Here is a 21,358-nt window from a genome sequence, read left to right as displayed (position 1 = left end):
GTTTCTTTGACTAAGACGAGACTAAAATGCTCAAACTTTTAGTTTCTTTGACTAAGACGAGACTAAAATACTCAAACTTTTAGTTTCTTTGACTAAGACGAGACTAAAATGCTCAAACTTTTAGTTTCTTTGACTAAGACGAGACTAAAATACTCAAACTTTTAGTTTCTTTGACTAAGACGAGACTAAAATGCTCAAACTTTTAGTTTCTTTGACTAAGACGAGACTAAAATGCTCAAACTTTTAGTTTCTTTGACTAAGACGAGACTAAAATGCTCAAACTTTTAGTTTCTTTGACTAAGACGAGACTAAAATACTCAAACTTTTAGTTTCTTTGACTAAGACGAGACTAAAATACTCAAACTTTTAGTTTCTTTGACTAAGACGAGACTAAAATACTCAAACTTTTAGTTTCTTTGACTAAGACGAGACTAAAATACTCAAACTTTTAGTTTCTTTGACTAAGACGAGACTAAAATGCTCAAACTTTTAGTTTCTTTGACTAAGACGAGACTAAAATACTCAAACTTTTAGTTTCTTTGACTAAGACGAGACTAAAATACTCAAACTTTTAGTTTCTTTGACTAAGACGAGACTAAAATGTTCAAACTTTTAGTTTCTTTGACTAAGACGAGACTAAAATACTCAAACTTTTAGTTTCTTTGACTAAGACGAGACTAAAATGCTCAAACTTTTAGTTTCTTTGACTAAGACGAGACTAAAATACTCAAACTTTTAGTTTCTTTGACTAAGACGAGACTAAAATGCTCAAACTTTTAGTTTCTTTGACTAAGACGAGACTAAAATGCTCAAACTTTTAGTTTCTTTGACTAAGACGAGACTAAAATACTCAAACTTTTAGTTTCTTTGACTAAGACGAGACTAAAATACTCAAACTTTTAGTTTATTTGACTAAGACGAGACTAAAATACTCAAACTTTTAGTTTCTTTGACTAAGACGAGACTAAAATGCTCAAACTTTTAGTTTCTTTGACTAAGACGAGACTAAAATACTCAAACTTTTAGTTTCTTTGACTAAGACGAGACTAAAATACTCAAACTTTTAGTTTCTTTGACTAAGACGAGACTAAAATGCTCAAACTTTTAGTTTCTTTGACTAAGACGAGACTAAAATACTCAAACTTTTAGTTTCTTTGACTAAGACGAGACTAAAATGCTCAAACTTTTAGTTTCTTTGACTAAGACGAGACTAAAATGCTCAAACTTTTAGTTTCTTTGACTAAGACGAGACTAAAATACTCAAACTTTTAGTTTCTTTGACTAAGACGAGACTAAAATGCTCAAACTTTTAGTTTCTTTGACTAAGACGAGACTAAAATGCTCAAACTTTTAGTTTCTTTGACTAAGACGAGACTAAAATACTCAAACTTTTAGTTTCTTTGACTAAGACGAGACTAAAATACTCAAACTTTTAGTTTCTTTGACTAAGACGAGACTAAAATACTCAAACTTTTAGTTTCTTTGACTAAGACGAGACTAAAATGCTCAAACTTTTAGTTTCTTTGACTAAGACGAGACTAAAATGCTCAAACTTTTAGTTTCTTTGACTAAGACGAGACTAAAATACTCAAACTTTTAGTTTCTTTGACTAAGACGAGACTAAAATACTCAAACTTTTAGTTTCTTTGACTAAGACGAGACTAAAATACTCAAACTTTTAGTCGACTAAAAGTTGACTAAACAAAAAGGGGATATACTACAGTATAATGGTCTGAGAAAAGCAGAGGGTGGACATGGCCTTAATGAGAGGGTGGACATGGCCTTAATGTCACTTTTCGAGCACCTTCTAGAATCTAGCATTTGCTTGTTTATGACTGAAATTTACTTTTCTTCTCTCCACAGACTTCAGCCACATCCAGGGGGAGAGTCTGAGGGCGGGACAGGAGCACCTCCAAGGCCTGCCGCTGGGTGACATGGAGCCCTTCTGTCTGACCGTCAACCCCCTGAGTGACAGCCTGTCCTTACTGAGCCTGAGCAGTGAAAACCTGCAGCTGGCTGGTGAATATCAGTCAGCTGACCAACCAGAGCACCACAGCTCTGAATCCAGCGGTTCCCACTCATCCACAGTGGACAATGGCAGCTTTGAGGAGCCAGATGGCACCAGCAGCATAGTCAATGGCTCAGACCAACAGCCTGGCTCATCAGATAGTGTAATGTCTACGGAGGATGACGTCTCTATAGATGAGGCTGTGTCTTGTGTTATAGCAGAGCTGATAGACAGGGTTGTGACTTTAGTAGAGGAGGGATCTGTCGAAACCCCATTCCCACCTGAAGCCTGGCCACAGACAGACTCAGACAGTAGTACCTCCTCAGATACCTCCACCGGTCCCCGTCATGACTTGGGCCCTCATCTTGGCTCCCATCACCAAACCCTGCCGGAGATGCTGGCAGGAGGCACGCTGGAGTTCCTCTCTGTCGCGACGGCTGATATAACTGCAGAGGAGCAGCACAGGGAGGGCATCACGCGCCACAGTTCATCACCTTCCATCGTCACGTTACCGGACAGCTCTGGACCAGCCACTCCGGACCACACCCTGCGGGTGGATGACCCTCAGGCACGGAAACGCAGCCACAGCAGTACCCAGCTCAGTTTGAAGGGGAAGATCATGGAGAGGTTGGCGGACAAATCTCCAGGGGCAAAGCCAAAGATCAAGAAGGCCAAAAGGAAGGAGGAGGAGAGGCTGAGAAAGGCAGCTATTCAGGCCGAAAAGGCCCGGCCACCCAGTATTTTCTTTGGGGACAGCCTGGATCTGGAGAACTGGTACAGCTGTGGGGAAGGTGAGGTATCAGAGATCGAGAGTGACACCGGCTCGCCCAGTGGGGGTGCTGGTGGGGCCGTTGGGGGTGTCAGTGTCGCAGGGGGACGTAGGTCCTCCTCCGCTCCGCCTCGGTTTAACATCCATCCCCTCTACCAGCATGTCCTGCTCTACCTCCAGCTGTACGACTCCTCCCGGGCCCTCCACGCACTGTCAGCCATAGCAGCCATGCTAAGAGCCGCTCCCTCAGGATTTGTCAGCGCCATCTCCACCACCAGCATCAATAACACCTACACTCCACAGCTCTCCTTGCTCCAGAACCTCTTAGCCCGCCACAGGGTATCCGTCATGGGCAAAGACTTCTACTGCCCCATCCCCCAGGACTCCCACTCCCACACATTCCGTAGTGCCATGTACCTGGAGATCATCATCTCACTCTGTCTTTACTTCCTAAGGAGCTATTACTCCGCCCACGTGGCGGCGGGCACTCAGGACCTGGCGGGGAACCGGGCCATGCAGCTGACCAGCGTGGAGGTCCTGACCCTCCTCTTCAGTGAGCTCTCCAAAGTCACGGGCGGTTCAGCTAAGGGCTTTGCCAGTTTCATCAGCGACGTGCTCTCCAAGTGCAAAGTTCAGAAGGTAGTCCTCCACTGCCTGCTCTCCTCCATCTTCAGCGCACAGAAATGGCACGAGCAGCACGCGGCAGGTGTCAATGTGGCCATGGTGGAGGAAGGTCTATCAGAGGACAGTGTCATCAACCTATCAGAGGACCAGATAGACTGCTGTAGCGCCGTCCAGTCCCAGCTGCTGAGACTGCTGCAAAGCCTGGTGGTCCTCGAGCACAGAGTCCTGGTGCCGGCCGAAGAGGGCGGGGAAGCGGGACCTGTGGGAGGAGGGGCGGCGGGCGGAGGGACAGGAAGCGGCCCCGGGGCGGGGTTCGAGCTCCTGGGTGGCGAGGTGGAGCACGTCAATCCTCAGCAGCCTATGACGTCGCTGCAATACCTCCATGGACAGCCCATCACGGCACAGGGTATGTTCCTGTGTGCGGTGATCAGGGCGCTGCATCAGCACCACGCGTGTAAAATGCACCCACAGTGGATAGGGCTGATCACGGCCACCCTGCCGTACATGGGGAGGGTGCTGAGGAGGGTGGTGGCCTCAGTCACCCTGCAGCTGTGCAGGAACCTGGACAATCTTCTCCAGCAGTACCGCTATGAGACAGGCATCATCGACACCAGGTACAAATCCAAATAATTTCAAATCATGAATGCAGCTATAGCAACCCAGGTATGCGAGCGCGCAACTCTGCGCAGAATTGCCAAAAATGCTAATATCCGGGAAAATGGAAAATCCTGCCACTGCTCAATGCCCATGTGCAGTTTCATATTGATTGGCCAACCCGTTGGAGAGATAAATGGATACAGACAGACAGAAGCTATAGTAGCATAAGTAGGATTGTATAGTGAGTCTATCAACTGTTGCAATAAAGCAACGGTTTAGCAACGTTTGGTCACAAGATGGCACCGTTGACCATCAGATGTCTCTATGACTGATATAGAAACTGTAATTATATTTCTTGACATTCAGATTCTTCATGTTGAAATATTTCAAAAAGATGTGTATTCAGGATTAAACAAACTATATTTATCTTTCTCTCTATCTTGTAGACCTCAGTGGATGGCTCTCTGCATCCCTCCTGACCTGATTCTGACAGTGCTGGAAGGGGTGACAGCCATTATCCATTACTGCCTGCTGGATCCCACTTCCCAATACCACCAGGTGAGGGTGCTATGCACCATAGCTAGTCTCTGCAGATACTGTATTACTCTTTCAATTATCAATTAACTTTTATTACATTAAACAAAAACACCCACCTAAACGTGTATTTTTTTATTAAGTTATTTCTTAAAGGAGAACTTACCTCCAAAACTTTTTTTCAGCTTTTAACCAATATATATGACTTTGGGGGTGATGTGTGAAGAATTCTGGTCAGAATTTCCACATTTGACACCAAACTGTTGCCATTTTACCATTTGTATCATTTTTCAGCAGCATACCTGGCATAAGCGCCCTCTAAGGGTCGAACGCTGCTTTTTTTTCTTTTCTCAAATGAATGGGATATTTGGTACAACCTGACGTCAGGTTGTCCCCAAAGACTATGGGATTTCAAGATAGTTACTCCCCTACTCCCCCTGTACCCTTTCGGCTCCTCACAACTCCAAGCCTATTGCCATGATGTCACTTGACCTGTTAATTTATTACAATCGCCTGTTATTTTCCTACCAACTCCTATGTAACACAATACTATCAATAAACGCCACTATAATCATAAAAGGAAGGACATAGCAAGTAAATCATTCCCAACCTTTTTCATACTAAGGGGCCCTATGATGAGATTTGGTCTCATGTAAATCTTATTTTTTATTTTTTATAGCCTAGATATGATTTTGTCCAGAATTCCATATAATTAGGTTGAGAGACAACGAATGCTGGAATCCTCTCAAGGACGACTGGTGGTCTTCTGTGCCCCTTTTCGCTGGGGACACAGAGCTGCTGCACTGACTGCCCGGAGGGAGGGAGGGGTTTATTGTGTGTTTGCAGCAATCAGCTCCGAGAGCCCAGCATCAAAGTGAGAGCCTCACTTTCATCCTTCCGCAAACAAATCTTATCGCAGCGCACATGTAAAATATAACGCTATACTACGACGTGACAACGTGACAAAGCTTCTCTAAACACATCGGCTATCATATATTTCCCTGCATCCCTCCTACTGAGATTATATCGGTATTGATTTTGGACAGACTGAATGCGCGGAGGAGGAGGAGGAGGAGAGATCTGCAGCTGTGCCCTGAGTAGCCCTGTGCCCGTCTGTGAAAAGCGTCCTGTCCAGTCGCACCTTCGCAAACAGATGCGGGATTCCCTCAATCCTGTACCCAATCTCAGACTGTATTGAGCAGAAAAATCGCACACCAGCTATTTCTGTCTGTGTTTGTTTGTTGCTCCGTGAGGTTACAGAACGCCCCATGCAGGAGGCTGTTTCGCCAGCCGGGGTCTGGCAGGAGGGAGAAGGCACAGCCTGCACTGCGCTGAGAGGAAATCTTTTGCACAACTTTTAACAAGAATCACGAAAAGCCCCCAAACTAAAATGAAAAAGGGACTATATGGCAACTTGGACGAGGGAATGACGTAGAGAAATCTCGCATTGTGTTACCCCAGAACGGGGGGTTTGTCGTATTGTGCGGTGTGCTGCTGTAACGAGCCCACGTCACTTTGCTCTCGTAACGTAGTTTGAGTAGTTTCCATAGAGATACATGCAGAAAAATAATAAAATTTCTAGTTCGCCACTGAATTACCAAATTGATATAACTTAAAACCATTTTGAGCAAAGCTGTTTCCAAACAGGCCACCAGCGTTGGCTAGTTGTTGATATTTATAAAGATATTGCCCCTCTCAAATAAATTATTTTTGAGGCAGTAGGCAAACTGTAATGGCGTCGATTTCCGAAAAAAAATCTTGACTTGAACACAGCCAAAGAGTCTAGTATAGACAAGAGTATATGTCATTTCTTGGTTTTTTCCATAGGTATTTTCAAATCACTGTTCTGATACATATCTAGGGGGTAAGTCCTCCTTTAAGAATCATATCAGAATAATATTTTCTGTCTTTGCATAATAAAGTACTGTACTAGAAATCTACGTGCTTCACACGCAAAATTCTAGGGTCGAGAGACTCCATGGTCCAGCTTTATGTCACTCGGTTGGTTGGTCCACAAAAATCAGAAATGTGCATATCTGGTCGCAGCCATTTCGAATTTGGGATTTTATAGTAATAAGATATTGTTTCTCACCATATGAACTGACTATCCTTTTGCATATGCTGCTTCTCAGTTGCAGGTGAGTGTTGACCAGAAGCACCTGGCTGAGGCTCGTTCAGGCATCTTGTCCATCCTTCATACCATCATGTCATCCGTCACCCTGCTGTGGAGCGTCCTCTACCAGGCTGACAGCTCCGACAAGCCGACTGCTGCCTCTGCTGCCTCCACCTCCAACATCAACCTGGGCTCTACCAAGGTACACCAGACAACAACATGCACTCAGGACAGACTACTGCAAATTAAGTCATTAGCCCTGTCTAGACGGTATTATTTTTACTAGAGGTGGTCAGGTGATGTGATTTTAACTGGCATCAGTGATTTATGTTATTTGTAATTCTTACAGGGCCTGCAGGAGTAGGCTAATAATTTAAGTAAGGGATAATCAACTCCTACGTGTACGTTAAATTATTTTAGAACACGGCTCTCTCGAATACTCGATTCTGATTGGTCAATCAACAATATTCACCGGTCATTATTTCTCGACAACCAACCGCTGCTCTGCCACACCTGGATTAATCAGTTGGTAAGAGCATTTTGTCCGCAGACGCTACTAATTAGGCCAACCAGTTGCAGCTGTGGTGTCTTGTGTGCCAATTACGAATGAAACCGCTTTGTGTTGAAAACGCTATAAAAAAATCTATTTGAATAATTATTTTTGTCAGATTATTGAATGATTTAGTTGTAGGCCGTGTTCTAAGCGGGATAATGTATACTGAGCCGGTGATTACTGGAAATAATGACCTTCAGGTGAATATTAAGCCCTCCGCTGCGCGTCGGGCTAAATCATTCACCTGTCGGTCATTATTTCCACAGTAATCACCGGCTCAGTATACATTATCCCTTACGTAATGCGTGACATGGAGGCGAAGAACCACCCTCGGCTATGCCTCTGGTGGTTGTTGCCTCTGCAAAGTGCGACCGCGACATTTATGCAACACACACACACACACACACACATACTGTATATGTAGGTATATATATATATACAGTAAATATATATATATACAGTGTATATATACTGTATATATACACACACACACGCACACAGTATTTATTGGAGTGACAGGTTTCATTATGGATTGCAACTGGATGGGAGTATTTTTCAGAGTAGATTATCTGCTGTTCAGGTCTAATTTATCTTCCTCTACCTGAATTGTGCAGAACCTGCGTCAGCAGATCCTGGAGCTGCTCGGTCCAATCTCCATGAACCACGGTGCTCACTTCATGGCAGCCATCGCCTATGTCTGGAATGAGAGGAAACATACCAAGACTCCAGTCAGAAATAAGGTGGGTGTCATAAACTAAACATAGTAGATGTCAAAGGTCTGCCCATCCTTTCAAATCCTTTAGCTTTTATTGCCTTGAGACCTGAATTGAAAACCCATTAAATCAGACTTTTCCCCCACTAACATTTGGATATAATAACCAACAAGGCCTACTCATTTCTGACAATGTGTTAAAAAGTATTACAAAGGTGACAAAGAGCGAAATATGTCAGCAGTGAGAGTATGAATGTCATCCATTCACTCTCTTGCTGCCATCTTTCTCAATAGAAATCTCTTAACACGTTAATTGCCAAGAACGAGTTGAGTCGTCAAACACAATCCAGCTGTTCACTGCCAACGACGAGTAGAGTCGTCAAAAAAATGATTTTTTTTTTTTTGACCGTGGGATGTGCATCTAACCCTTTTACATCTCTTATATAATTATTGGAGCCACCGAACGTTTACAACCCATTCCACCGACCCACTAAGTGGCAACAGTGCTCTCCTGACTAGAGGAAGGCAAGCATTTTTTTAACTTGTCACGCCATTCTCACCCCAGCCATTCTCATGAAAATGGATGGGGGAAAACGCTCTCGTTTTCGCGCTGATTGCTGGCGATGCGGGATTGCAAATTTACATAATACATTACAGGTGGAACACACTTTGAAACACGCAGCATAAATATGACCAGAATCGCAAAAGCTTCTCTCAACCAAAACTCCAAGAAGCGAGCGAGTCCATGCCGACTTCCTCAAACAGCGGCCGTGCAGACAGGCACAGGACAGCAGCAAAGCACTCAAGACTGGTGACAAGCTTGTGACGGCCGCTGCAGCCAAGAAGAACGCCCACGGAGGGAGGAGTTGAAGCAACTCTCCCTCTCGCTCTCTCCCTCTCTCTCTCCCTCTCTCTCTCGCTCTCTCTCTCTCCCTCCCTCTCTCTCTCTCTCTCTCTCTCTCCCTCTCCCCCTCTCACTAGGATTAAACCTAGTGCGTCTCCCTCCCGAGAGGGAGGGAGAGAGAGAGAGAGGGAGGGAGAGCGAGAGGGAGGGAGAGAGAGAGAGAGAGAGAGAGAGAGGGAGGGAGAGCGAGAGGAAGGGAGAGAGAGAGAGAGAGAGAGAGAGCGAGAGAGGGAGAGAGAGAGAGAGAGAGCCAAAAATGAATGGTTAAAGTGACATTTCTATCGAATTTCACAAAAAGCCGTTTATCTCTGAATATTTTTTCTGACGCTAAAACCATGCTGTATTCAACTGCTAATGCTTACATAACTACTAACTCTACAAACTAACTCTTTTAGACAGAGAAAGTACACATTCTATTAGTACTTTTGAGATATTGTATGTTCACAAACTCCAAGCAGAAAATAATCCTCGGCTCTTGTAAAATGAGCCACAATCCTCAAAAAACGGCTTGGCAGAAGCTACCTACAGCAAGAAAAAAACGGCTGGCAGTCAATGTGTTAAGTGTTTTTTTTTATTTTTTTATAACCATATATTTATTGGTTTTGCATGTAATTACTGTACATGTATTCTCATCATATATCTTACATACATCTTTTATAACCCCCCCCAACCCTGTGGCAGTATAAAAAGAAAAAGTAAAAAGGACAATGCAAGAATTAAATAAAATTAACACAAATAAATAAGTTGAATCAACTGTAGGTACCATCACAATTATATATACACACCGCACATATCATTTACAATAGCCTATTTCACATTCAAGTCACCCTTCCAATGCCTCTTCAATGTCACCATTTTTAACAAATTCCAGAAACATTTCCCAAATGCCATAAAATTCTGTCATTTTCTTCCTAATCATATAAGTAAGTTTCTCCAGAGCTAGACTAGATGTTAGATTTTTCAACCACTGACCTAGAGATGGGCACCCAACATTCTTCCAACACAAAGCAATTGAACGTCTGGCCTGTAATAAGCACAAATCAACCATTTTCTTTTCTCTATTATTTAAAGAGCAATTGACAGGGTAGATGCCTAATATCCACAATTTAGGACACAGTGGCAGTGGTGTGGAGGTAATCCTGGAGACATAAGTTGTCACCGAGCTCCAAAATCGTTGAATCCCACTACACTCCCATAAGCAATGAAACAAAGTACCTTGATGATTACATTTATAACAAGTATCAGGAATATTCTAATCAAATTTACTTAACTTTACTGGGGTGATGTAGGTTCTCATTATCCAATTATATTGTATCAATCTCAATCGAGTTTAAGTGGTTTTTAAGAAATGATTCCAACAAACCTCTAACTATAAACCTACTGTGTTATGACATCTCTATTCTTTTTTACTTCTATTTGAGGTCTTTCACTTTACAATTCTCTATGCAGTGGGGGGTACGGTGGTGCAGTGGTAAGCGCTGTCGCCTCACTGCTCGAAGGTCCTGGGTTTGATTCCCACCTGGGACGCTGTGAACGCTGAAGGAGTGCGTGCCCGTCCGCATGTCCTCGAGTGCCTCGAGTCGTCAAAAGGGCCTTTCTGTGTGGAGTTTGCATGTTCTTCCCGTGCCTCCCGGGGGTTTCCTTCATATAGGAACCCCTTCACCAAAACATGCAATATCCTGGTTGCTAATGTGGTTCCTCCTCTGGTCGTTAGGGGCGCCTGTTCAGAGGGAGGGGAACTGGTTGGAATAGCGTGAACCTCCCACGTGCTATGTCCTACCGGTGAAGCTTCCCCTGTCAGGTGAAAAGAAGGGGCTGGCTAACTGCCCATGTCTCGGAGGAAGCATGGAGCCAGTTTCGGCTCTCCCCAGATCGGCAGAGGGTGGAGCAGCAACCAGGATAAATAAATTAAAATTAGCACTAATGGCGGATAAAAATGGGAGAAAAAATCGGGGGAGAAAAGAAATATATATATATATACAATTCTCTATGCAGTTCTAACACTTGATCTTCTTGATATCTGTTTGTTTTACAGGTGATTCCCACAGCCAGTGAAGAACAGCTGCTGCTGGTTGAGCTGGTTCGTTCGGTGAGCGCCATGCGGACCGAGACTGTCATGCAGACTGTCAAAGAGGTCTTGAAACAGCCGCCTGCCATCGCAAAAGAAAAGGTTGGTGTTTTAACTCGCAACATGCCTGCCATCGCAAACGAAAAGGTTGGTGTTTTAACTCGCAACATGTTCTGCGTCTAACAAAATCTAGACTCAAATCCCACCTTTTTCTTGCTGCTGGTACACTTGTCTTGTTACTGAAGTCCATTAGCTGAAATGGTTTCTTCCCCTTTCTCTTCAGCAAGAGACTGTTAGACACTCCAGGGCTTTTTCAGTGTTTCTGAGTATCCTATTTCTATCTTTCTATACTTAGAATGAGAAGTGTGTGTGTGTGTGTGTGTGTGTGTGTGTGTAGAATCTCGGCCTATGCCGTTTTTACGTATAATCGGGCTGTCAGAGGGTGTAAAGAGCATCCATGCGGGTGACCTGACGGAGCCAGACTTTTTAATTGGGTGATTGCCCTAATTACCTAATGATGTGATGTCATCAGGGATGATGTCATCAGTGATGTCATAAAGTCCCGTCGTTGTGACATCACTGATGATGTCATCAGTGATGTCATAAAGTCACAGAAGTGATAGGCATTTTGACATAAGAGCAATTTGAATGTCATCAGTGATGCGAAGTTGTGACCTCATCAGTGATGTCATAAGAGCAAGGGAGCAATGCACAGCGGGCAAGTTGCAAGGCGGGCGAGGGAGCAAGTGAGCCCACACAGGGTCGAGCTGGAGGGCGCAGCTTGGCCGCAGGGCGGGCGATGAGTATGCCAGCTACAGGGCACGTCTAGGAATTGAGCGCGTGAGATGCCTAGTGATGATAAAAAGTTCCTTATCCATACAACAGGAGCTGATCATTTGTTTGTGGTTATTCTCTATATTCTTACATTTTCCTGCATTCTTTCTCCAACAGAAGCACCTCTCCTTGGAGGTGTGCATGCTGCAGTTCTTCTATGCCTATGTTCAGAGGTGAGATCACTGCTGTGCTAATCTACGTGTGTTAGAGTATGCCTTTTATCTCAGTTAGTTGAAGTATTTAGGCCTCTTAAACGAGGGGTCAGCGAACTAGGGGACGGGTGCCACCTCTGGCACTCAAAGGGTTAACCAGTGGCATGGCAGCAGTAGCACTAGCAATAAGTGTGCAATTGAGATTTTTTTTTGTAGAAATGTTGAAATGCCCAATTATCTATTTCACAGCCATTTGCAGTTGCACAGCCTGTTATTTAGGATATTTACGGTAGTGACCCACGCTACTCTGCCTCTGATTGGTTAGCCTCCTTGCGTTCCATGCATTCAATACATTCCAAAGCAGCAGAGAGCAGATGAAAATGTTGGCGCGACCATTTCAGGTCCTCCAACTAATAAACCTCAGACACACTGATTGACAAGCATCAAGCATCAACATTGCAGTTTGCATCAAAAAGGATGCCGACCCCTGTCTTAAACCATCTAACCATTATAGATGTCCCATGATCCCATCATAGAAGAAGCCTCTAAAAGCTGAAGCTGTTCACCTCTGTGTTCATGTTCATGATGCTGTTCACCTCTGTGTTCATGTTCATGATGCTGTTCACCTCTGTGTTCATGTTCATGATGCTGTTCACCTCTGTGTTCATGAAGCTGTTCACCTCTGTTCATGAAGCTGTTCACCTCTGTGTTCATGTTCATGATGCTGTTCACCTCTGTGTTCATGTTCATGATGCTGTTCACCTCTGTGTTCATGATGCTGTTCACCTCTGTGTTCATGAAGCTGTTCACCTCTGTGTTCATGAAGCTGTTCACCTCTGTGTTCATGTTCATGAAGCTGTTCACCTCTGTGTTCATGAAGCTGTTCACCTCTGTGTTCATGAAGCTGTTCACCTCTGTGTTCATGTTCATGAAGCTGTTCACCTCTGTGTTCATGTTCATGATGCTGTTCACCTCTGTGTTCATGAAGCTGTTCACCTCTGTGTTCATGTTCATGAAGCTGTTCACCTCTGTGTTCATGAAGCTGTTCACCTCTGTGTTCATGTTCATGAAGCTGTTCACCTCTGTGTTCATGAAGCTGTTCACCTCTGTGTTCATGAAGCTGTTCACCTCTGTGTTCATGTTCATGAAGCTGTTCACCTCTGTGTTCATGTTCATGATGCTGTTCACCTCTGTGTTCATGAAGCTGTTCACCTCTGTGTTCATGTTCATGTTCATGAAGCTGTTCACCTCTGTGTTCATGTTCATGAAGCTGTTCACCTCTGTGTTCATGTTCATGAAGCTGTTCACCTCTGTGTTCATGTTCATGAAGCTGTTCACCTCTGTGTTCATGTTCATGATTGTGCCCTCTGTTCTCCCTAGGATCCCTGTTTCCAGTTTGGTCGATAGCTGGCCATCTCTGCTAGCGCTGCTAAAGGATGCTGTACAGTTAGGACTACCTGCTCCTGGACAGTTCCTCATACTGGGGTTGGTGTCTTTTCCTAATATATTTCACATGGACACAGCCTCACAACCTTTACAGATGAACTTGTATGACATCTTAATCATCAGTGTGTGGATGTTAATGGGTCCCCACAATGGACTGTAGCAGCTACGTAGATTTGATAGAGACTACACCTTTTCCCACTCCTGCAGTTACGTATTTAACACCACTATTCATTTATTTTTCCTCTTGTAAAGAGTTCTGAATGAGTTCATCTTGAAGAATCCTAATCTGGAGAGCAAGAAGGACCAGCGGGAACTGCAGGTAATTAACTGCCTTGACTCCCTCTTAACTCTCAATTGTTTCTGGGGGGGAAAACAAAACATTATTTTTCTTAGTTTTTATTTAGTATCATCGCAGCTTAGCCATTTTCTGTCTTTTTACGTCATCGTAATGATAAGTGGCACTTATTTCTGGGTATATGGAGAGTGAACTGCACTGCAGTAAACTGACCTGACTAAACATTATTTCCTACTAAATAGACTAATCATTATTTCTGTATTCAGGATGTGACTCATAAAGTGGTGGAGGCCATCGGGACAATTGCAGGCTCCTCTCTGGAACAAACCACTTGGCTGAGGAGGAACCTGGAGGTCAAGGCCTCTCCTCAGATAGTTGTGGATGGAGCTAACCTGGAAGCCGATGTGGAAGGTGGGTTACTTACAGTACATCAACTTTTGCTTGGGCCTTATAATTGCACTGGAGAATGTGCCAATGGCATTGTCTATTGCTGCATGTCAGCTAGTTTTACACATGACCTGGCTCTACCTCTAACTTAAGGCATGGCATCTGATCTATGCAAGTATGTGGATACAGGACACTAGGGGTGTCACAATATATCGTCCCACGAAATTTTGCGATAGTAAAACGATATGTATCGTTGACATGAAATCTCATATCGCAATTTTTTTTTTTTTTTTTTTTTTTTTTTTTTAATAGACAAAGAAACGTCTTTGTTTGTTGAAGTTTAATGTGTGGAAAGTAGTTCAGTTGAACAAGTCTCTGAAGAGACACATGAGAAGTTATACAGGAGAGAAACCATTCAATTGAGTTTCTGGCAAAACTGTTTACTTGACAGGAAAAACTGAAGATGCATAAAAAATAGACTAAGAAAAGTCTTGTTGTTTGAGTTTGAAGAAAAACTGAAGATGCATAATGAGAATTTATACTGCTGAGAAACCTTTTAGTTCAAAGTAAATCTAAGTGACGGTGTAACTCATTCTATTTCAAGATAAGCCTTATCTCCAATCTCATGTTTTTTCTAGTTGTTATTGTAATAACAATTTCCCACAACAGCATGTTTTTTATTTGTGCATTTCAAATAAAATACTACTTTTCCAGTCATATATTGTCATTATTCAAGTTTAAAAAAATATTGTTAAAATCGTATCGTATCGTATCGTTATCGTGAACCCAGTATCGTGATACGTATCGTATCGTGAACTGAGTGTATCGTGACACCCCTACAGGACACTGAAACAAGGTGTCAAAAGGAGCAGAGAGCTTCTGTCTACATCCACCATATGCACTAGAGGTTGAGAGAGCACTGTGAAGTGTAGCTACTCATGTTTTGCAGAAAGCCTGCATGTTTCAGCATGGCAGCATGCGTTCTGCTGTTTAGCCTCCACTAATGGTGTGTGTGTGTGTGTGTCTTTATAGATTTAATGCTCACAGTGATGGAGGCCTCCAGCTTCACTCCATCAGTGTACAGCGTTCATGCCCTCACACTGCTGGCCGAGGTAAAACACCAATGTGTCTGTATTTCAGCTCACTGCTTCTTGCACAACTTGTTTCTCTGTCCCATCAGCCAGTTGCTCTGTTATTTCCATTGTTCTAGACATTTGGCTTCATGTCTCGGCCTCAAGCTGCTCTCACTCACATTTAACAGCAATGTTTAGGCCTGTCCAGAGGTCTAGTGCTATCTGGAGAACTGGGGGAACGCACCTATTATGCGGAACACTCCCCTTCCCCCGGCACGCACTGGTCCCAGCACCCTCCCCCCCTCCGCACGCACACACTACACTGACACACATGACTTAACTTATTGTGTCCTCTAGACCAGCGTTTCTCAACTGGTGGGTCGCGACCCAAAGGTGGGTCGCGGGCCGTTTTGATTGGGCATTGGCAAAAAAAAAATCCATATTTAATTTGAGTTAAATTCAGATTATTGAAACTGGATTAGCCTGACCAGTTTTACTTGTTTAACAAGCTGAAGCATATGCTCTGCTTGTAATTCAAGAGAAGTCTGCCTTTTCATTTCATATTTAATTTTAGTTCAATTCAGATGATTGAAACTGGATTAGCATGGCCCCAGTTTAATTAAAAGTTATGACCAGTTTAACTAAAAAGCATATAGCCTGCCTGTGATTCCTTTTTATTTCATATTAGTTAAATTCAGACTATTGAAACTGGATTAGCATGACCAGGTTAACTTGTTTTATTATTATTATTATGATTATTAACTTGTTTAAAAACATATAGGCATGTAATTCAAGATAAGTCTGCCTTTTATTTCATATTTCATACAGTTCAAATAAGACTTTCTGAGCATGACCAGTTTGACTTGTTTAAATTTAAAAACATATAGGCCTGTAATTCAAGTCTGCCTTATTTCAATAGCTTTTAGCCCTAGTTGCACTTCTGTTGCACTTTTTTGTTCATTTGAGGTTTATAACAGTGCATGAAGGCATTGTGTATTAAATTAATGTGCTATTTTTTGTGCAATAAATTTGAGTGGTTTAAAAAAAAATCTGAAATTTGGGTCGCGACTTCATGACAAGGAAAATAGTGGGTCCTGAGGCTACACCAGTTGAGAACCACTGCTCTAGACACTGCAGAAGTAGTCCATAACATTTCCAGCTCTGAAACTAAAAAAGACGTAGGCTATATAGGCACAGCAGAGCACAGAGCAGAGTCAGTTATCACAAACAACTAAGCTAAACAATGTCTCAACTAGTCTCAAATTGATAAGACTCTGATGAAACTGTTTTATAGCGCCTATATCGAGTCAGTAATTTCCTTCTCCATTGCCTGTTGGTATGGTAACCTGTGTATTAAGGATAAGAATTCCCTCTGAAAAATTGTGAAGGTGGCCTCTAAAGTAGCCGGTATCCATCTGGACAGCCTCGACCATGTCTTCCACAGACAAGTACTTAAGAAGGCTTTGTCCATCCGTTCAGACGCAGCCCACCCTCTAAGCTCGGAGTACAGGCTCCTTCCTTCAGGTCGTCGACTGTGTGCCCCACGGGCCACAAAAAATAGGCACAAGTTCTCCTTTGTCCCTGTCTCCATTCGAGCATTGAACGCTGCTGAGGGAAGGCATTGATGGTTTAGTGTTTTATTATCATTTTTTACTTTCAGCCTCCGCCGCTGTTTGTATTGTTTTATTGTTTCTATTGATTTTATGGTTTCTATTGTTTTATTGCTTTTATTGTTTTTAACTATTGATTTACCTTTCATTACTTTGTGCACTTTACTGGCCATTTGTGCACTTTATTCTACTACCTCACTTTACCGGTCGCTGCGTGTCTGCACTTTACTGATCGCTGTGCACTTTACGGATCGCTGTGCACTTTACCGATCGCTGTGCACTTTAATGCTACCTTGCACATTATCGGTCATTGTGTGCCACAAACAAGGTCCTTGATGTTTTATTTAGCCTTTTATTTATTTTAACTATAGGCATGTAACATTTAACATGCTACTTGTGTTGTTTCTTGTCAATGTTCTTATTTGTATGTCTATATGCTGCAACTCAATTTGCCCTTTGGGACACTAATAAACTTGAACTTGAACTTGAACTTGAACAAGCATCACAGAAGTTGCACAAGGCATAATTGATCATCATTTGGCATGGCGCCCGGCATTTTTAGTAAGTAACTTACCATCAGTGTTGGGTGTAACTCATTACAAAAGTAACATATTACATGTAATATATTACTTTTAGCAGTAACTCAGTAATATAATTTATTACTTATAGGATTTCAGTAATATTATACCAGTTACTTTGTCAAGTAACTCAAGTTACAAATTGAGTTACATTTGATTAAATCAAAGCACATATTTCAAAAAGACACAATCATTTCCTAATCAAACTGTGTGTTTTTATGCAAATAACCACTATAGATGACAATAAGAAAGGAAAATAATAACATTTAGAATTTTGGATGGTTTACACTGATTTCAAGGTGGTTGAAATTATTTTTCGGGATGGTTCCGGGGCGGCAATGTCATTCTGCTGCTGCTGTTATTTTGGTGAAAGTAATGCAAAAGTAGTGTAATAGGTAATGAGTTACTCTACACAGAAAGTAATATTGTAAAGTAACTTATTACTTTAACACATTGAGTGCCACAGCGCTTCAGTAAAATTGTCTGGAGCCTGTGCCAGATTCACTTCCATTCAGTTGAAAACAGCTATAGAATTTTTTCTATTAGGGCTATATGGATAGGGCTGGACTCTAATGAAACATTGGACACTCCTGCTTCTTTCAAAGAAGAAATTTTGTTTCTAGACAGTTCCATTATGAAATGACAGCCTCTGAAAGAAGAGCACTTTCAAGGGTTTTCTGCTGTCTTTTTTTACTTTTCAAGATAAAGTCACTTTTATGAATACTTTTTGCACTCTAATTTCAAGCACATTCACTGACTCTGGCTAATGTTTTCTGATGTGGTGACATGGTGTAGTTCTGTGCAGCCTGCGTGCCCCACCCCCCTCTCCACCCCTGAGCTGCAGACTCCTCCCCACACGCACACAGTCTATTTCGCAGCCTCCGTTTTTCGCAGCCTCCGATCCCAGCGCGACAAGGAAATGGCAAACGGGACTGCGGGAAAGGGTTTGGCCGTTCGGCTTCGGGTGCTGCCTTTCTGGCGGGTGGTCGTGTGGAGAGACTATATGCAGACAGATAGACAGAGGCGGAGGAGCTCAGTTGTGGGCGCGGATCGCAGCCAACTGTCGGCTGCAGACGGAGCAATCTGTGTGGCTCTGGCTGCAGCATGCATCGGTGTCTCTCTGATCACGGCTTTCTCCGCTTTCTCCTGCACAAAGTAAAGGATCTGAGGTGGGTGGCGCAGCTGCTGTGTAGATTTTTAAGGTGGCGCCGTGTGATCCCTTGAAGGGATTCATGCTCACTGGCTGGGTACGACCTTAAACAGCAGAATTATGGAATAATATGAATTAGGGATGCACCGATGTATCGGTCGCACATCGGCATTGGCCGATATGGGCCTTGTTGACTGCAATCGGCCATCGGTGAAAAAGGCCCATGTTCACCGATTGCAGTGGCCGATGTTTAGAACATCAGTTTTGTCAGGTTGCGCCACCTAATTTCTGCCTGGCTACCCTACAGCAGCCACTGATTGACACAACCCACATATCAAACACTCTGGTTCACTTGAAGAAGTAGGCGGTGCCATTTGCCCCAGTGTGTGGTTTTCAAAGAGAAACAAAATGTCCTGCGTCTGGCAGTTTTTCCAGATCTCAGATAAAGACCCGCGTTTTGCAGTTTGTAGGACCTGTGGCCTTGACATTTCCAGAGGAGGGACTAGTGTCAAGAATTTCAACACAACAAATCTCAGCGGACATTTAAAAAATAGACATGTTGACGAGTATAATGCATACCTCGCAGCTGACAGAAAAAGGAGAGCTGAACTCGACGCAAGGAAACAAGCCACCAGCACCAGCGGCAGCAATGCTGGGTCGACACAGACAATAGCCGCAGCTTTTGAGAAGGGGAAACAATACCCCGCGGACAGCACCAAAGCAAAGGGGATCACTAAGAAAGTGATGGAGTTCATCGCGTTAGATGATCAACCTTTCTCCGTTGTGGCAGACGTGGGTTTCCGAAGCTTAATGGACCACCTGGAGCCTCGTTACACACTGCCCAGTCGGCGCCATTTCGCAGACGTGTGTCTCCCTGAACTCTACAACGTTGTTGCAAAACACATTCATGAGCTGCTGGCTGGTGACATACCTGCAATCAGTTTTACGACTGATATATGGAGTTCGGATGCTAGCCCTGTGAGCATGCTTAGCCTCACGGCACAGTGGATTGACAAGGACTTTAACTTGGTGAAAGCCGTGTTACACTCCCAAGAATTCTCCGGGTCCCATAACGCACCTGCTATCTCGAGTGCGTTTGACAGCATGTTTGAAACGTGGAATATCGACAAATCCAAAGTGCATGTTGTCGTAAGAGACAACGCCAGAAACATGGATAAAGCTATGCGAGACAGTAGGCTGGCCAGCTTTGGCTGCATGGCACACACGCTGCAGCTGGCTGTGCATGACGGCGTCCTGAGCCAGCGGAGCATCGCGGATGTGGTGAAGATTGGCCGAAAAATAGTTGGACACTTTAAACATTCACCCCTTGCCTACTCACGCCTGCAGGATGCGCAGAGCCAGCTTCAGATGAAACACAAACGGCTGCAGCAAGATGTTTCCACTCGCTGGAACAGCACATTTTATATGCTGGAGAGCCTTTTGGAGCAAAAGCGCGCAATTGCACAATATGCCGCAGAATACGAGCTCCCTGCAACTCTCACTGTCCATCAGTGGGGATTAATGGAAAACGTTGTCACACTTCTCTCCCCGTTTGAAGTACTGACAAGAGAAATCAGCAGTGCAGAGGCATCGGCGGCTGACGTTATCCCCTCGGTGAGAGCCCTGAGACGTCTATTAAGCAAGGAGGTTGACACAGATCATGGTGTTAAAACTACCAAAACCACCTTATTAGAGGCTATAGATACACGCTTCAGCCGAATCGAGTATGAGCCCCTGTACTGCATCGCAACGTCACTCGATCCCAGATACAAGGACCGCTACTTTGATGACAAGCAGCGCGTACGAGCCACACTTGACGCGCTCCTGGAGACGCCTGACGCTGGAGATGTGCCCAGGACGCACGGTGGAGAGAGAGCGGGTGTCGGAGAGAGAGATGGTGATGATCGACAGAGCAAGAGGGCACGAGCTGATGGGGAACAGTCCACTCTGCATGACATGTTTGATGAGATTCTGGAGGAAGAGCGACCAGAAACAGAAACGCCAAGACGCAGGGCAGCATCACAGCAACTGGACGTTTTCTTTGTAGAGGCCCCCATTCCCAGAAAAGAGAATGCACTCGGATATTGGAGAGAGAATCACCTGCGTTTTCCCGCACTGGCACAAATGGCACGCAAATACCTGTGTGCTCCGTGCGCCTCCACCGACAGTGAGCGGCTGTTCAGCTGTGCCTCTCACATCTTGGATGAGAAGAGAAATAGACTGAACTGTGACAAGGTGGAGATGCTCATGTTTGTCAAGAAGAACATGCATCTCACTAAGAAGTAGCCTAATGAGGTAGGCCTACCCGGCCATATCCGTGGTTTAATTTTAGGCTATAGTAAAAGGACACTTTTTGTTTCATGAAAAATAATTAATCACACAGGCCTCTTCTTTGTGATTATATTTATTTTATTGTATTATTTATGCTGCTATTAGGCCTACTATAAGCTAGAAGGCTTTTCCTAAAAGAGGGAAACTTTTTGTTTCATAAGAAGAGGCCTGTGTGATTAGATTTATTTTATTATTTATGCTGCAGTGCTATTCCGCCCACTATAAGCTATATACCAGGAAGGCTTTTGAGTTTTCATAGTAAAGGAAGTGTTTTTGTTTCATAAAGAAGAGGCCTGTGAGACTTGATTTTCTTATTTATTTAATTTTAATATTCAGCCATACTATATGCAGGGAAGGTTTTTATTTTGTTTTCAAATTTATTTTATTAAGAAGGCCTACTATGTAATCCATTTGCACTATATATGAGGTCCACTAAGGCTTTTCTAGTTTTCTTAGTAAGAGGCATTTGTTTGTTTTATAAAGAAGAACAGGCCTGTGAACAGATGTGATTTTATTTATTTTTCAATTTATTTCATCTTTGATATTGAGAAGAGGAGGCCCGCAGGGTGGTTTTCCTACTAAAAGCCTCAATGTGTTTACGCAAGATGCCCCATTCAAGT

The 21,358-nt window shown here is 43.5% G+C and overlaps 1 protein-coding gene across 1 annotated transcript in view; it reads left to right on the top strand.

The window, feature by feature from the left end:
* dop1a (DOP1 leucine zipper like protein A) overlaps positions 1-21,358 on the top strand; it is a gene marked incomplete at its 5' end in the record, with an annotated part of 48,026 nt that overhangs the window by 11,825 nt on the left and 14,843 nt on the right. The window contains 10 exons of the mRNA XM_083646464.1: positions 1,864-4,015; positions 4,445-4,556; positions 6,665-6,847; positions 7,813-7,938; positions 10,850-10,984; positions 11,834-11,889; positions 13,249-13,353; positions 13,567-13,633; positions 13,876-14,020; positions 15,029-15,108. Of these exons, the coding sequence (XP_083502590.1) occupies positions 1,864-4,015; positions 4,445-4,556; positions 6,665-6,847; positions 7,813-7,938; positions 10,850-10,984; positions 11,834-11,889; positions 13,249-13,353; positions 13,567-13,633; positions 13,876-14,020; positions 15,029-15,108 (3,161 nt within the window). The remainder of the gene's footprint in view (positions 1-1,863; positions 4,016-4,444; positions 4,557-6,664; positions 6,848-7,812; positions 7,939-10,849; positions 10,985-11,833; positions 11,890-13,248; positions 13,354-13,566; positions 13,634-13,875; positions 14,021-15,028; positions 15,109-21,358) is intronic.

This window comes from Poromitra crassiceps (genome assembly GCF_964638095.1).
Source record: "Poromitra crassiceps genome assembly, chromosome: 1".
Taxonomy (NCBI): domain Eukaryota; kingdom Metazoa; phylum Chordata; class Actinopteri; order Beryciformes; family Melamphaidae; genus Poromitra; species Poromitra crassiceps.
Note: the sequence above shows the minus strand (reverse complement) of the source record. Positions and strands in the feature narration are given on the sequence as shown.